Genomic DNA, 17577 nt, shown 5'->3' with positions numbered 1-17577 from the left:
CTGGGAAGTGCTGTGGATATCTTTGGGGGCCATTATTTAGACAATTGCATAAATTTTCTATTCCTTACGCCAGTTAGTCATTCAGAATTCAATCATCAACAGAAGGAACTTTTTAAAAAGGCAAGGGAGTACTTCCCTGGAGATTCAATGGTTAAGACTTCAATGCAGGGAGCGTGGGTTCGATTCCTGGTCGGGGAACTAGGATCCCATGTGTCATGTGACACAGTCAAAAAACACAAGTTAAAAACAAGACAAAAAAACTAAAGAATAAATTCTTTTCTAATATCCCAACTTGAATTATTAGAAAAATCTACTTTTTTCATTTTTTTCAACATTTGCTCTTTCATGACAAAGGCATTTAACATACAAAACACACATGACCAAAGATATTACAAAACACTTCTCTTTCCTTCATGCACACCATTTTCCTGCACTGTTTTCTCCTAGAGTTCCACCACATCCCTCAATACCCGCTGTTCCTAGTCATATCATTAACAGAGCTCCAAAAATTTCAATCCTCCACTTTAATCCTCCCTAAGAAACTGCCTCCTTATTTTTTATAAACTTTATTTTCTCTTAATAATACATTAATATAATACTACATTAACTAATACATTAATAATAATAAAATAATACATCTTTTCTATTTTCCTTTCAACTTTACACTTTATCAAAAGTGTCCAAAGATTCTTGATTCTTCTTTACTCAGTCTTTCATGAAACAATGTCATGAGTAATTCTTTGTATTAATTTTACCTATAATGCCATACCACATTATAAATTTGACCCTCTTGAACATTTTCTCCATTATCTTTCCTTCAAATCTTTTCAAAGCTCTGAATTTTAAAACTGAGGTGGAATTTCCAGAGAAATTCAGAGATAATAAGTGCATAAGTTTAATCATGTCATGTTAATATTGTTGATTTCTGGTCCTTTTGCCTCTATTTTATAAAAACAGTTTCATAATTTCTATCCAACCAATTCTTAAAAGCATGCATTCTTCCATACAATTATTTTTCTCATATTTAATGATTTAATCTCATATTAAACAGATTTTAATCAGAAATGGGGAAGTTGAAGAGTGGACCTTTATGTTCCCAAAGGAAGTCTCTCAGAACCTATTTTCTATTTCAGCAATGCCTACTCCTGGAAAGAAATCCTTAGAAATTAGAAATGTTGATTTACAATACCAAAGCTCAAAATGCTCTTTGGCTTTTCAATTCCTTATTTAGAGTAACTAATACTTTTTAAAATAATTTTTTGATGTGGGCTATTTTAAAAACCTTTATTAAGTTTGTTACAATATAGATTGTAATGCAGAGACATTACTTTGCCAACAAAGGTTCGTCTAGTCAAGGCTAGGGTTTTTCCTGTGGTCATGTATGGATGTGAGAGTTGGACTGTGAAGAAGGCTGAGTGCCGAAGAATCGATGCTTTTGAACTGTGGTGTTGGAGAAGACTCTTGAGAGTCCCTTGGACTGCAAGGAGATCCAACTGGTCCATTCTGAAAGAGATCAGCCCTGGGATATCTTTGGAAGGAATGATGCTAAAGCTGAAACTCCAGTACTTTGGCCACCTCTTGCGAAGAGTTGACTCATTGGAAAAGACTCTGATGCTGAGAGGGATTGGGGACAGGAGGAGAAGGGGACGACAGAGGATGAGATGGCTGGATGGCATCACTGACTCGATGGACATGAGTCTGGGTGAACTCCGGGAGTTGGTGATGGACAGGGAGGCCTGGCGTGTGGCGATTCACGGGGTCGCAAAGAGTCAGACACGACTGAGCGACTGAACTGAACTGAACTGAACTGATGTTTCGGGTTTTTGGTGTGTGGCATGTGAGATCTTAGTTCCTTGATGAGGGATCAAACCCACACCCCTTGCATTGGAAGGTGAAGTCTTAATCACTGGACTGCCAGGGAAATGCCTAGAGTAACTAATTCTCAAACATCAAAAGATGCTTGTTGTGATCTAGCATGCCTGAGCATTCAGTGATACAAACAAGACTTCCTAGCAAGCCAGGGACTGGGAGGGACTAAAAACAATAGTACTGATTAACCAGGATATCTCAATATTCCTCCTGCTGACAGATAACAGGACTCTTTAGTCATTTTGTGAAGCCAATACCAAAGTAGAAAGATAAGCTTTCTTTATAGAAAAGGCTGTAAACATTATATTAAAAAAAAAATCACAGATTTTATTAAGTGCCTTTTTCTCAAAGTCTTCAAAAACAGGGTAGAGGCTCCCCTTTGAAATGAAATAAAATGATTTCCAAAGGCCTACAATTGAGCTAGTGTCTCCCAGGCCATCTGATCTCGTGATTCTGAGATCTTCATATTCAAACTTACTCCATTGTTTCAGGTAAAGGAAGACTTGGTTGCACTCAGCATAGTAACTGCACACCTAAAAAAGGACTCTTTTGAAAGATGACTTTAACAGCCATACTTTGTATCATTTCCCTAAGCTGAATCATATTCACAGCCCTCCCTCCAGGCAAAGAGGACATGAAAAGTAGCAGGAGACAGAATCTCAGATCACACACTTGCAACGTGGGTGTGAGAAACCGTTTCCAGGGAGAAGATGACAAACATTCTGATGCACCCGAGATATGCATATAAGCAGGGATCCCATCGGGTATTTGTAAGGCTGGCAAGAGCCTCAGAATTTGGTTCTCAAGGAAATGAGGCAGGTAAGGAATCTCCCCAAATGTCAATGTGTCTTCTTCCCATCTGAACACTTTTGGGCATACTGTATACAGTTTGAACTGTGGCATTTAAAGGGAGGTAGAGAAACATTGCCCCCATGATTTCTGATATACAATCAAGATGGCAGGGGTTCCTTAACTAGCAAAACTGAAGTAGAGGCAGAGCAACGAGGGCTCACTCACCCACCTTCAGTTCGAATGCAAACGCCCCCACAAAGCGTGATCTCGGTATGTCTGCCCCACTCAACAAAGCCTGGATTTTCTTCCAGTGGTTCCCACACCTAGAAGAGCGTGACACTGAGCTAAGTTCAAAATGAAAGCTCGGTAAATGTCAATGGAATAAGAAGGGAGTGAAGATCCAGCAACACAGAGTTTCAATTAAGCAAATCTGGGGGGATGGGGGAAATGGGGGGAATGGGGAGATGGGGGGCGGGATCCTAGACTTCATGGGAATTCTTTCAAAGGCCATGTATATTTGTTTGGAATTATAAATACCATCGATGTAGTTGCATAAACAGTCAAGTGTATTTGCTTGTATTTTTACCAACTGTGCCAACTATTTTCAGATAATTTCCAAGAGTGATCGTGTACGCTATGCTTTTTGTCATCACAAAATTTCTTTTCTTCTCTTCGTGCTTGGTTATTTAAAAATCTATCTCTAGACTGTCCAACAAACACATGTGCACGTAACTGCTGTCACTGGTGGTTCCTGTTCCCTCGACTCATCTGCTCCACCCTGCTTGGTCGCATTAGCCTTCCTGAGAAGCCTACCAGTGCTGCTGTTCCTATGACGCTGCTTCAGGACTAGCATGCTTGGAAATGCTGCCAGGACCTAATAAAGCCAATACCGGATGAGCCCAAGCAGATGAACAGACACTCTTCTTTTTCCAAAACTCGGAAGAAGATCCTGTAACTCATTTCACAACTTACTCTCAGGAAATCACTATTAATGTCTGATTAGGTGAAGTCCAATTCCCTGTAATTAGATCCTCAGTGAAGAAAAATCAGCCAGTCACCACAATTTCTTTTCCTTTCCACCCCTCTCCCATCAGCCTGGCTTCATTATTTTGGCAGATTTGAAGAGAGGATCTGAAAAATACATCCTGGGTGGGGGAAGAGTGAACTGCATGTCTTTCTGATTATTACGAAAGCTCGAAGGAAACAGGGTTACCGCCTATTATAATATTGGCATTCTAGAAGTTTCCCAATTTAAATTCCCAATTTAAAAACCCATTTAATTAAAATGTATTATGCACTAAACAGTTATTTTTTTAATTGAATAATTCAAAGAGGATCTATACTTCGCTGCTGCACGTAGGAAAAGAGAAACAGGCTAGCATTTCTATCAAGGCTAGCAATGATTCCTTCAACCTAACCCCTAAATTATACAGTAAAGAGTACATGAATAATAGCTTTACATTCTGTTTTGTTGCAGTCTGTAATGCAGTTATTTTTCTTGGTAAAAGTGCACTGAAGAGATATTGTAATACTTCAGCCCAGTAAAATTAGCTAAATTAATTGTCAAGCTCTTTTCCTAACTAGTAAATTGTTTACTATATATATATATATATATATATATATATATATATGTTTGGAGGACAAAAGGTTTATAAAGAAGTGTGTATAACAATGAAAGTGATGACTTACAGTACTATCATAGAATTTTTTAAACTTGAGAAATTAAAAAGACCCTATCAGGCAACCATAAAGTCTCTCTTGGATGTGCCAGTAACTTAACTTTACCTTGGTAGCAGGTGATATTCAAGATTCAAGAAAGTACACATACATAGCCATCAGACTATTGGACTGAACATGATAAAGAGTTTGAAAATCACTAAAAATTTTCAGCATGAGTATTCCTAAGGAAATCTGTTTTCTTTTCTTCTGCCACAAGACTAATATTAACGTCCCAGAGAGGAGGGCACCCCTTCAGCTGGGGTCCTGCAGTGATAAAGGCAGGGGTTGAAGCTGCATGGGACCCCAGACAGACAGGTACTGTAAGCAGAAGATAAACTCTCATTGTTAAAAGCTACTGAGATTTTCAGGTTGCTATCCCAGCACAATTTAGCCTCAGCTGACTGAACCGCACAGGTACAGGTTGGGGATCCTAAAATTTCACTAAGTAAACTAGCACTCTCTTAATTTCAAACACAGTTTGCAGGTGCACATCTGAGAATCTTAAATGAATTTCCCGGTACTCTGTCCCCTTCCATTCAGCCATTCAACAACACTGGCAGTAGCCACAGTGTGGCCAGCCCCAGGGCGGTGCCTGTGTGTCGGTTCTCATGAGTTAGCGGTAGGCCTGTGGGCTGAACACTGTTTGCTCCTGTATTCTCATTGACCGATGCCAGGCACACACTCCAGGTGCTCTGTAAATGTTTGTTGTTTGTTTACTGTTGAGATATATTTCAAAATGCATTTGTACAAATGCAGAGGCGATAAAAGGGAAGGAGGACTTCCATGTGTCTGGGGAAATAAAACAGAAGTATCTTTTGAGCAAACACAAAAGGAGTATGGAGTACAAGTTTCTTGGCAGAGGACCCAGCACATACAAAGGCACAAGTTCCTTTGTGTGCCACGTCAGATTATTTTGCCACCAACGGTACAATTAAAGGATGTTATAATTGCAATGTCACTGATAAGATTCCATGGAGTACCTGATGTTATCCGACCTCAGTATGGGCTAGAATCCTGGCTGATGTCAGCAGGTGAATAGCAGAGTGCATAAGAGCCTGGGCCACAGAGGGAGACTGCATAGGTTTGAATCCTGGTTCTGCTACTTGCAGCCGTGTGATATGTGCAAATTGCCTTACTTCTCTGTGTTTCATTCCTTTATGCAGAATACGAAAACTATGAAAACAATGCTTTATATGGATGCTGTGCAGATTTAATGAGATTCAATGTGTAAAGCACCTAAACTGTTTCTGGAACAGAGTAAGCACTATATTAAGGCATTGGCTACTATTGGGTAAGGACAGAGGGCCAGATTATCAGGGAAATAGTCACATCTCTGCCTGTGACTCAGTATTTTCCAACATTTTTATCAATAACTTGCATAAGGAAATTGAAGTCATTTAGATTTACAATTAGAATAACATTTTTCAATAGAAGAAATAACAACTGTATTCCAGAATCAAGATTTAAAATAATCGTAAAAGAATGGAACAAACAGGAAAACAGCAATGGTATGTATTTATATAGATATAAAATTCTTGCACTGAAATTCAGAACATCTTTCTTACAGAGAAATGTTAGAAATGAGGATAGGGAGAGACTTCAAGAGTAGCATGTATAAAATAGATGTGGGTCAAGTAAGTTTGATTAATCATAAGCTCTGTATGAATCGACAGTGTGTTGTTGCTGCCAAAATAATAATAATGCCACATCAGGCCTCATTAACTGAGTTTTAGTCTCTAGATTGAACAATGGGGGCAGAAATGCTTTGCCTTCCTCTGTACAGGCCAGCTCAAAGCAATAGTAGGAACAGCATCACAAGCAGTGAGAACAAGTCTATTCTCCACAGCAATGGCATGTGGAATGGAGGACGCCTTCGGTCTGAGGGTCAAGGACTCGGGTTCAGATCCTTACGCTGCTCCTCCCAGGTAGTATGACCTTAAAGGCTGTTTCTTCTTCTGTAAAATTCAAATAATATGGTCTACCTTCCTTCCAAGACCATAGTGTTAACCAAGATGAAGTTTTTGTGTGTGTGTGGTTAAAACATACATGTATATACATACATATATATATGGGGGCTTCCCAGGTGGCATTAGTGGTAATGAACCTGCCTGCCAATGCAGGAGACATAAAGAGACACGGGTTCAATACCTGGGTCAGGAAGATTCCCTGGAGGAGGACATGGCAACCCACTTCAGTATTCTTGCCTGGAGAATCCCGTGGACAGAGGAGCCTGGTGGGCTACAGTCCATAGCGTTGCAAACAGTTGGACATGACTGAGCGACTAACACTTTACTTTATAAACACACATATATATGTGTGTTATAAATATATACACACACACAATCTGCCTGCAACACGGGAAACCTGGGTTCAATCCCTGGATTAGGAAGATCCCCTGGAGGAGGGCATGGCAACCCACTCCACTATTCTTGCCTGGAGAATCCCCATGGAAGGAGGAGCCTGGTGCGTTACAGTCCATGGGGTCGCAAAGAGTCTGACACAACTGAGTGACTAAGCACATATATACATACATGATAAAATTTGCCATTTTAAGTATACAATTTAGTGGCATTAACTCAATGGACAATGCTGTACAATCATCACCATTATCTATTTCCAAACAGAAGCTCTGTAACCATTAAGCAATGAGTCCCCTTTTCCTCTTCCCCCCAGTCCTTGATAAACTCTAACCTATCCATCTCTACTTATGTGCCTATTCTAGGTATTTCCTTAAATGAATTATGGACAACTAAAGACATTGGACGGAGAAGGCAATGGCACCCCACTCCAGTACTCTTGCATGGAAAATCCCATGGACGGAGGAGCCTGGTGGGCTGCAGTCCATGGGGTCGCAAAGAGTCGGACACGACTGAGCGACTTCACTTTCACTTTTCACTTTCATGCATTGGAGAAGGAAATGGCAACCCACTCCAGTGTTCTTGCCTGGAGAATCCCAGGGATGGGGGAGCCTGGTGGGCTGCCGTCTATGAGGTCTCACAGAGTCGGACACAACTGAAGTGACTTAGCAGTAGCAAGGACATTGGGAAATGGAGTGGCTTGCTTCAGGGGAGGTGACATATACTATCACCAAGTTGTTAGAGAATGGTAAATATTAATACCTTCAAAAAATGGCCAGGGAGTCACTCTGGGTTGTAATAAATGGCTAGAAGATGTCACCTAGATTTGACACCCTCTACATGTAGGTGTTGCAAGAGGGCATCAGAGGGCAGACACACTAAACCATACTCACAGAAAACTAGTCAGTCTAATCACACTAGGACCACTTGTCTAACTCAATGAAACTAAGCCGTGCCCGTGGGGCAACCCAAGATGGGTGGGTCATGGTGGAGAGATCTGAGAGAATGTGGTCCACTGGAGAAGGGAATGGCAAACCACTTCAGTATTCTTGCCTTGAGAACCCCAAAAACAGTATGAAAAGGCAAAATAATAGGATACTGAAAGAGGAACTCCCGAGGTCAGTAGGTGCCCAATATGCTACTGGAGATCAGTGGAGAAATAACTCCAGAAAGAATGAAGGGATGGAGCCAAGGCAAAAACAATACCCAGCTGTGGATGTGACTGGTGAGAGAAGCAAGGTCCGATGCTGTAAAGAGCAATATTGCATAGGAACCTAGAATGTCAGGTCCATGAATGAAGGCAAATTGGAAGTGGTCAAACAAGTGATGGCAAGAGTGAATGTTGACATTCTAGGAATCAGCGAACTCAAATGGACTGGAATGGGTGAATTTAACTCAGATGACCATTATATCTACTACTGCGGGCAAGAATCCCTCAGAAGAAATGGAGTAGCCATCATGGTCAACAAAAGAATCCGAAATGCAGTACCTGGATGCAATCACAAAAACGACAGAATGATCTCTGTTCATTCCCAAGGCAAACCATTCAATATCACAGTAATCCAAGTCTATGCCCCAACCAGTAACGCTGAAGAAGCTGAAGTGGAACGGTTCTATGAAGACCTACAAGACCTTTTAGAACTAACACCCAAAAAAGATGTCCTTTTCATTCTAGGGGACTGGAATGCAAAAGTAGGAAGTCAAGAAACACCTGGAGTGACAGGCAAATTTGGCCTTGGAATACAGAAGGAAGCAGGGCAAAGACTAATAGTGTTTTGCCAAGAAAATGCACTGGTCATAAAAAACACCCTCTTCCAACAACACAAGAGAAGCCTCTATACATGGACATCACCTGATGGTCAACACCAAAATCAGATTGATTATATTCTTTGCAGCCAAAGATGGAGAAGCTCTATACAGTCAGCAAAAACAAGACCAGGAGCTGACTGTGGCTCAGACCATGAACTCCTTATTGCCAAATTCAGACTTAAATTGAAGAAAGTAGGGAAAACCACTAGACCATTCAGGTATGACCTAAATCAAATCCCTTATGATTATACAGTGGAAGTGAGAAATAGATTTAAGGGCCTAAATCTGGTAGATAGAGTGCCTGATGAACTACGGAATGAGGTTCATGACATTGTACAGGAGACAGGGATCAAGATCATCCCCATGGGAAAGACATGCAAAAAAGCAAAATGGCTGTCTGAGGAGGCCTTACAAATAGCTGTGAAAAGAAGAGAAGCGAAAAGCAAAGAAGAAAAGGAAAGATATAGGCATCTGAATGCAGAGTTCCAAAGAATAGCAAGAAGAGATAAGAAAGCCTTCTTCAGCTATCAATGCAAAGAAATAGAGGAAAACAACAGAATGATCTAGAAAGACTAGAGATCTCTTCAAGAAAATGAGAGATACCAAGGGAACATTTCATGCAAAGATGGGCTCGATAAAGGACAGAAATGGTATGGACTTAACAGAAGCAGAAGATATTAAGAAGAGATGGCAAGAATACACAGAAGAACTGTACAAAAAAGATCTTCACGACCCAGATAATCACGATGGTGTGATTACTGACCTAGAGCCAGACATCCTGGAATGTGAAGTCAAGTGGGCCTTAGAAAGCATCACTACGAACAAAGCTAGTGGAGGTGATGGAATTCCAATTGAGCTATTTCAAATCCTGAAAGATGACGCTGTGAAAGTGCTGCACTCAATAGGCCAGCAAATTTGGAGAACTCAGCAGTGGCCACAGGACTGGAAAAGGTCAGTTTTCATTCCAATCCCAAAGAAAGGCAATGCTAAACAATGCTCAAACTACCGCACAATTGCACTCATCTCACACGCTAGTAAAGTAATGCTCAAAATTCTCCAAGCCAGGCTTCAGCAATATGTGAACTGTGAACTTCCTGATGTTCAAGCTGGTTTTAGAAAAGGCAAAGGAACCAGAAATCAAATTGCCAACATCTGCTGGATCATGGAAAAAGCAAGAGAGTTCCAGGAAAACATCTACTTCTGCTTTATTGACTATGCCAAAGCCTTTGACTGTGTGGATCACAATAAACTGTGGAAAATTCTGAAAGAGATGGGAATACCAGACCACCTGATCTGCCTCTTGAGAAATTTGTATGCAGGTCAGGAAGCAACAGTTAGAACTGGACATGGAACAACAGACTGGTTCCAAATAGGAAAAGGAGTACGTCAAGGCTGTATATTGTCACCCTGCTTATTTAACTTATATGCAGAATATAATGCTGGAATTATATTCCAGAGGAATGCTGGACTGGAAGAAACACAAGCTGGAATCAAGATTGCCGGGAGAAATATGAATAACCTCAGATATGCAGATGACACCACCCTTATGGCAGAAAGTGAAGAGGAACTGAAGAATTGACTCATTGGAAAAGACTCTGATGCTGGGAGGGATTGGGGGCAGGAGGAGAAGGGGACGACAGAGGATGAGATACCTGGATGGCATCAGTGACTCGATGGACTTGAGTCTGAGTGAACTCTGGGAGTTGGTGATGGACAGGGAGGCCTGGCGTGCTGCGATTCATGGGCTCGCAAAGAGTCGGACATGACTGAGTGACTGAAATGAACTGAACTGAACTGAACATCAGTTCAGTTGCTCAGTCATGTTCAACTCTTTGTGAGCCCATGGACTGCAGCATGCCAGGCTTTCTTGTCCATCACCAATTCCCAGAGCTTACTCAAACTCATGTCCATTGAGTCGGTGAGGCCATCCAACCATCTCATCCTCTGTCGTCCCCTTCTCCCCGCCTTCAATCTTTCCCAGCATCAGGGTCTTTTCAAATGAGTCAGCTCTTTGCATCAGGTGGCCAAAGTATTGGAGTTTCAGCTTCAGCATCAGTCCTTCTAATTCAGGACTGATTTCCTTTAGAATGGACTGGTTGGATCTCCTTGCAGTCCAAGAGACTCAAGAGTCTTCTCCAACACCACAGTTCAAAAGCATCAATTCTTTGGCGCTCAGCTTTCTTCACAGTCCAACTCTCACGTCCATACATGACCACTGGAAAAACCATAGCCTTGACTAGATGGACCTTTGTTGGCAAAGTAATGTCTCTGCTTTTAATATGCTGTCTAGGTTGGTCATAGCTGTTCTTCCAAGGAGAAAGCGCCTTTTAATTTCATGGGTGCAGGCACCATCTGAACTGATTTTGGAGCCCCCAAATAAGGTCTCTCACTGTTTCCGCTGTTTCCCCATCTATTTGTCATGAAGTAATGGGACTGGATGCCATGATCTTTGTTTTCTGAATGTTGAGTTTTAAGCCAACTTTTTCACTCTCCTCTTTCACTTTCATCAAGAGGCTCTTCAGTTCCTCTTCGCTTTCTGCTATAAGGGTGGTGTCATCTGCATATCTGAGGTTATTGATATTTCTCCTGATAATCTTGATTCCAGCTTGTGCTTCATCCAGCCCAGCATTTTGGCATATAAATTAAATAAGCAGGGTGACAATATACAGCCTTCACATACTCCTTTCCCAATTGGAACCAATCTGTTTCTCCATGTCCAGTTCTAACTGTTGCTTCTTGACCTGCATACAGATTTCTCAGGAGGCAGGTCAGGTGATCTGGTATTCCCATCTCTTGAAGAATTTTCCACCATTTGTTGTGATCCACACATTCAAAGGCTTTGGCATAGTCAATAAAGCAGAAGTAGATGTTTTTCTGGAACTCTCTTGCTTTTTTGAAGATCCAGTGGATGTTGGCAGTTTGATCTCTGGTTCCTCTGCCTTTTCTAAATACACCTTGAACATCTGGAAGTTCATGGTTCACATACTGTTGAAGCCTGGCTTGGAGAATTTTGAGCATTACTTTACTAGCGTGTGAGATGAGTGCAATTGTGCAGAAGTTTGAGCATTCTTTGCCATTGCCTTTCTTTGGGATTGGAATGAAAACTGACCTTTTCCAGTCTTGTGCCCACTGCTGAGTCTTCCAGATTTGCTGGCATATAGAGTGCAGCACTTTCACAGCATCATCATTTAGGATTTGAAATAGCTCAACTGGAATTCCATCACCTCCACTAGCTTTGTTCTAAGTGATACTTCCTAAGGCCCACTTGACTTCACATTCCAGGATGTCTTGCTCTAGGTGAGTGATCATACCATCATAGTTATCTGGCTCATAAAGATCTTTTTTGTTAAGTTCTTCTGTGTATTCTTGCCACCTCTTCTTAAGATCTTCTGCTTCTGTTAGTAAGAGGCTTATTCTGCCCCCATTTTGTCCAGGATGAAACTGAGGCAAGAGCTCTTCAGTAAGTAGCCCAAGGTCATCCGCCGAGTCACGAAGAGAGCTATGGATAGAACTCAAGTCTCCTGACGCACAGCCCTGCCCTGCATTCCACCCTCTGACGGCACTGCACTCTGTGACCTACTTGTCCTTTGGTTCCTGTAGTTTTCCTCCCAAATACCCTCAGGGCTTTGTTTAATAGCTGCATAAACTGTCTTAAATGAAAAGTGATTTAATAACATCAAATTCTTGACTTTACTGCCATGATGATAAAAACTGTTAGGAGATGAATTTGCAAGCATTAAGAACACTTTGAATAACCATCAGAAAACAGACTCTCAAATTTATATCCTAAGTAATGTACGGCCATTTGGGTGTCAGATTTTGGAAGAACACTGAAATGAATTCCATACATATTCTATAGCATGCTGGAGAAGCCACAGAAATCATTGCTTCTCTTTTAAAAAGTACAGGTTTTGAGACCAAACAGAGCTTTCAATTCTGATGTAATCTCTCTTAATATGGAACCAGACACAAATGTACACAGAAAAGAATACAGATTCATTGCTTTAGTTTTTAAGACTCAAGATGTATCATTGGACTTAATGTCTAAAAAGAAAGCCATATTCCTTAAAAAGAAAACTTTCAAATCAGTCTCTTATTTAATGAAAGATTATAAGAAATATTTTTCAGAGTAAACAGAAAACAAAAGTAAAAAGCTCTATTAAAAATTAAATTTTTGTTAAATAAGTCTGCTGCTGCTACTGCTGCTAAGTCGCTTCAGTCGTCTGTGACTCTGTGCGACCCCATAGACAGCAGCCCACTAGGCTCCCCCATCCCTGGGATTCTCCAGGCAAGAACACTGGAGTGGGTTGCCATTTCCTTCTCCAATGCGTGAAAGTGAAAAGTGAAAGTGACGTCACTCAGTCATGTCCGACTCTCAGCGACCCCATGGACTGCAGCCTACCAGGCTCCTCCATCCACGGGATTTTCCAGGCAAGAGTATTGGAGTGGGGTGCCATTGCCAAATAAGTCTAGTATTTAGTAATTCATCCAAAAGTCAATAAAATTTCCCTATAGAATTTATTCAAAATATCCTTTTCCACATTTATATGCACATTTCTCCCCATTTGTACCCTAACGTAACCTAATGGGTCTACCAGTAAAAATAAGTCTATTTCTTTACTAATTTGTCTTATAAAAAAATGAAAGGAAAGCTTAGAAGCCATTGGAACAATTAAATTCAACCATAAATATATTAAAACGAAATCTGGTAGATTCTCTGCCAGTTCAATGGTTAGGACTTGGTTCTTTCACTGTGGGGGCCAAAATTCAATCTTTGATTGGGGAACTAAGATCCTGCAAGACAAGTGGCATTGCCAAAAAAAGAAATCTGGTTTTAGAGCTTCATAAGTCAAAAACAGATGCAAAGACATAGCCCAAATCAACTATAACTGACCAATCATGTTTCACCATATTGGTTATAAATGCATTCAGAGACATATGTATAAGCATGTATTATTAATCTCACATAATAAGAAATCCAGAGGTAGGTGGGCCAGGGCAGGGGCAGCTACTCAACGATGGTGTGGGAAAGCTGGCTTTTTCTATCTTTTTGCTCTACCCTTCATAACGTATGCATGCCCACCTTGATGCATATCACCTCAAAGTTGCAATATGGCTTCTGCACTTCTGCCATCAAGCCACTTCTATCCACTTCTCTGCCAGGACAAAAGTAGTAGAAACAGGAGGGGATGGTGCTTATATTAGGAAAGCAAAAGTCTTCCCAGAGACCCCTAATTGATGTTGCCTCCAATACCCAGGACAGCAAACCAGAGTCGTGCCATGCATCCTGCTCTGAATCTGACTCCCAGTCATGCACAGGTGTATCTCTAAGTCTGTGAGCTCAACTTCCATACAGTCTTATACCCAATATCTCCTTCGCTTCTCCACTAATTCTGCCTTTGCTCAAGCTCTTTTCATCCCTTGTTTAGACTGACTCAATAATTTCCAAATTGTTTAACCTTATATCCTATCTATCTTCCACGCAGTCACAAGACTGGTCTCCCTAAATCACAAACGTGAATGTTGCTCCTCCACTGCATACAGAGTAAAGTCTAAGACCTCAGCATACCATAAAAGCAAAGCATTATCTGATTTACCCTCTTCAAGTTCATCTATCACTTTCCCCCTAAATGTACTTTCCAAGAATATGTAGAGCCTTACATTTCATTCAGTTGTCTATGACATTTCAAATCTTCATGCCTCTGAACATTCATTATTTTACCCGAAATCTCTTTCCTTCAGTTCAGTTCAGTCACTCAGTCTTGTCCAACTCTTTGTGACCCCAGGCACTGCAGCATGCCAGGCCTCTCTGTCCAGCACCAACTTCCAGAGCTTACTCAAACTCATATCCATCGAGTTGATGATGCCATCCAATCATCTTATCCTCTGTCATCCCCTTCTCCCACCTTCAATCTTTCCCAGCATCAGGGTCTTTTCAAATGAGTCAGTTCTTCACATCAGGTGGCCAAAGTATTAGAGTTTCAGCTTCAGCATCAGTCCTTCCAGTGAATATTCAGGACTGATTTCCTTTAGGAATATTCAGGACCGATTTCCTTAGCCTTCATTTATCTGGAAAATTCCTACTCATTTTTTAAGAAAATACAATTCAGAAAATACTCATTTTTTAAGAAAATACAATTCAGAAAATACTCATTTTTTAAGAAAATACACTTCAGACTTTCCTCTATGAAGGCTTTTCTCTCTCTACTCCTTTTCTCCATTCGAGTGGGTCCAAGCACTATACTAGTGTGTGTGTGTAATGATGGCACTTAGCACTGAATATATTACATTTCAATTGTTTGTTTACATGTTGGTCTTTCATAGTACTCAGTGAGTTCCCTGAAGACATAAACTGTCTTATTATCTTTGATTACCATCACCTGGTGTAAAGCTAGTCATTAATAAATACTTGAATAAAAGAGTAATAGGGTATGTGTGCTCAGGTGCTCAGTCGTGTCCAACTCTTTTCGATCCCATGGACTGTAGCCCACTGAATTCCTCAGTCCATGGAATTTTCCAGGCAAGAATATTGGAGTGGGTTGGCATTTCCTCCTCCAGGGGATCTTCCTGACCCAGGGATACAACCCTTATCTCCTGCAAGTCTCCTACATTGGCATGCAGATTCTTTACCACTGAGCCACAGGGGTAGTTCTAATTCCTAGTTTTTTAAGGAATCTCCATACTGTTCTCCATAGTGGCTGTATCAATTTACATTCCCATCAACAGTGCAAGAGGGTTTCTGTTTCTCCACAAACTCTCCAATATTTATTGCTTATAGATTTTTAAATGATGGCCATTCTGACCGGAGTGAGGTCACTCACGCATTACAATACCTCATTGTAATTTTGATTTGCATTTCTCTAGTAATGAGCAATGTTGAGCATCTTTTCACGTGTTTGTCATCTATGATAGAAACCAATACAATATTGTAAACCAATTATCCGCCAATAAAGAAAAAAATTTTTTTAAACAGTAAAAGACTAAAATGGTGGTAATTCAATGGATGAAATCCAGGATGCTGGCAAGGGTAATACCATGATAGAAGAGTGATTAGCTATTTTGTGGCAGGAAGATTTTGGACTCCCTAAAACAATATTGTTTATTTCAAGGGAAGGAGGTAGGTATTCACATAAGTGATTCTTCCAAATAATTGAGGTTTAACCTTTTAAGTTGAATAAAAACCAATACAAATATTAAAATATAATTGGTAACATCTTTCTAAAAATGCATTACACATTTCCTTACCTATTAAATAGAGTATATTGAACCAAATTTAACTTTTTTGATGACTCAGTGTCATAATTATGAAACTCAATTACTATTGAGGTAGGACTCTTTGCTCCTCCACTTAATGGCTCCAGACTGTTAACCATTTGGTTCTTTGATAATTTTCTTTCTCTTTCACCATTAGGATTTGATCCATCATTTTAAGCTATTGCAATTGTACACACCTTCAGAATCAGGGAATTACAAAATCATAAAACTTGAGAACTTAGAGGACTCTTAGAGATCATTTAATCTATGAAATTTTGTAGGTAAGAAAACTAAGCCCTAAGTAAGTGAGCATTCCTTTTCTATGACTTTCATACTGTACTCTAAAGAGCTTTCTATTCAACTTTAGCTCAGACCATTATGTTCATCTTTGTCTAAAATGTTAAGGACAAATTTAATTTGGAAAATATATATCATAGGACAAACATACTCTGGGTGAACTTAAAAATTAGGATACATCTGTTCAGGATGAGAAGTACAACATATTTATCTTATTTCACAATAGAATTCTCTCCTTTGAGTTATTTTTGTATGTTCCATCACTTTGCTCATTAATCAAATTTCTGTTATGTATTCATTCAAGATCTCACTCAGCATCTAATCAGTGAATAATTAGGCTATGCTCTGATTAGTTGTTTCCACCATTAATGTTAGAAATTTACTGGGCAAGGAAAGAAAAGCATATACGTATACTAAGTACTCATTCTTGTGCAGATATGATCATTACCAAAATAAACAAATAAAAAGTAAAATCCTGAAGATAGAACATGTCTATCTTTGTCTCATCTTACAGATAAGAAAATCAAGAGCAAGAAGTTCCACAATTTACCCTAGGTCACATAGTTATTAAGCGGTAGAGAAGAAATGTAAACCAGACACCTAAGGCCACATGGTTGCTGCATTAAGGAAGTCATAACCTATCCAAGGAGAAAGATACATATTCAGCCAACTCTCTAACAGTGTGATAAAAGCAATCACACCCCTGTAGGAACTCAGAAGAGGGAGGGCCTGATTATACCTGAAAAGGTGAGAGAAGTTTACACAGTGGCCTTTGAGGCAAGTCTTAATAGTAACAAAAATAATAATGGCAAACACTTTCATAGGAATTACTCAGGGTTAGGCATGTACCATCTCACTGATAACCTCACAATAACCTTATCATTTCTCCCTTCTACAAAGGGAATGGGGCACACATAGGTCAGAGTAACACACCACATGTTAGAAAGTGGCTAGTTTCAGCCTTCCTACCACTGTAGCATGCTAATTCCTACAAAAGGGAAAAGATGAAGGAAGGGGAGAGAGACAGCAAAGGCATGAATGTGTGTGTGAAACAGGGCATACTCTGAGGACTGGCCTAGGTGGAATGAATGTGTAAACCTTTAAATCAGGTCAAGTCACCACTCCCCATCACTGGCTACTCACCGAGTTTAAGAGAATTGTAAACCCTGCCTATTCTCTCCAGAATCAACACTCACCACTTTCCTTCTCCCTAACAGCTTCTCTGTCGTGGGGGCCTTTTGGGTCCTAAAACTCACCAAACTTTCTTGCCTCAGAACCTCTGCATATAGTGGTGTCTCATTCTGAAATACCGTTCCCCTTGTTTTTTGCCTACCTAACTCTTGACCATCTTCTGGTCTCCACCTAATTACGATTTATGCATACAGGCCTTTGAAATTCCCCACCTTGTTATAATGTCTCATAGCAGCACCCCCAGCTTTTCCTTCATGGTGTTTACTCCACTTTGTAATTATCTATCTAA

General features: G+C 40.3%; 1 protein-coding gene across 2 annotated transcripts in view; it reads right to left on the bottom strand.

Moving 5' to 3' along the window:
* KCNMB4 (potassium calcium-activated channel subfamily M regulatory beta subunit 4) overlaps positions 1 to 17577 on the bottom strand; it is an 82333-nt gene that overhangs the window by 23790 nt on the left and 40966 nt on the right. Inside the window, exon 3 of one of the 2 annotated variants that reach the window (XM_027542551.1) lies at positions 2891 to 2984. The exons of the other annotated variant lie outside the window; for it this stretch is intronic. Within the exon in view, the coding sequence (XP_027398352.1) occupies positions 2891 to 2984 (94 nt within the window). The remainder of the gene's footprint in view (positions 1 to 2890; positions 2985 to 17577) is intronic. 2 annotated transcript variants of the gene reach the window in all.

Source organism: Bos indicus x Bos taurus, chromosome 5, assembly GCF_003369695.1.
Source record: "Bos indicus x Bos taurus breed Angus x Brahman F1 hybrid chromosome 5, Bos_hybrid_MaternalHap_v2.0, whole genome shotgun sequence".
Taxonomy (NCBI): Eukaryota; Metazoa; Chordata; class Mammalia; order Artiodactyla; family Bovidae; genus Bos; species Bos indicus x Bos taurus.
Note: the sequence above shows the minus strand (reverse complement) of the source record. Positions and strands in the feature narration are given on the sequence as shown.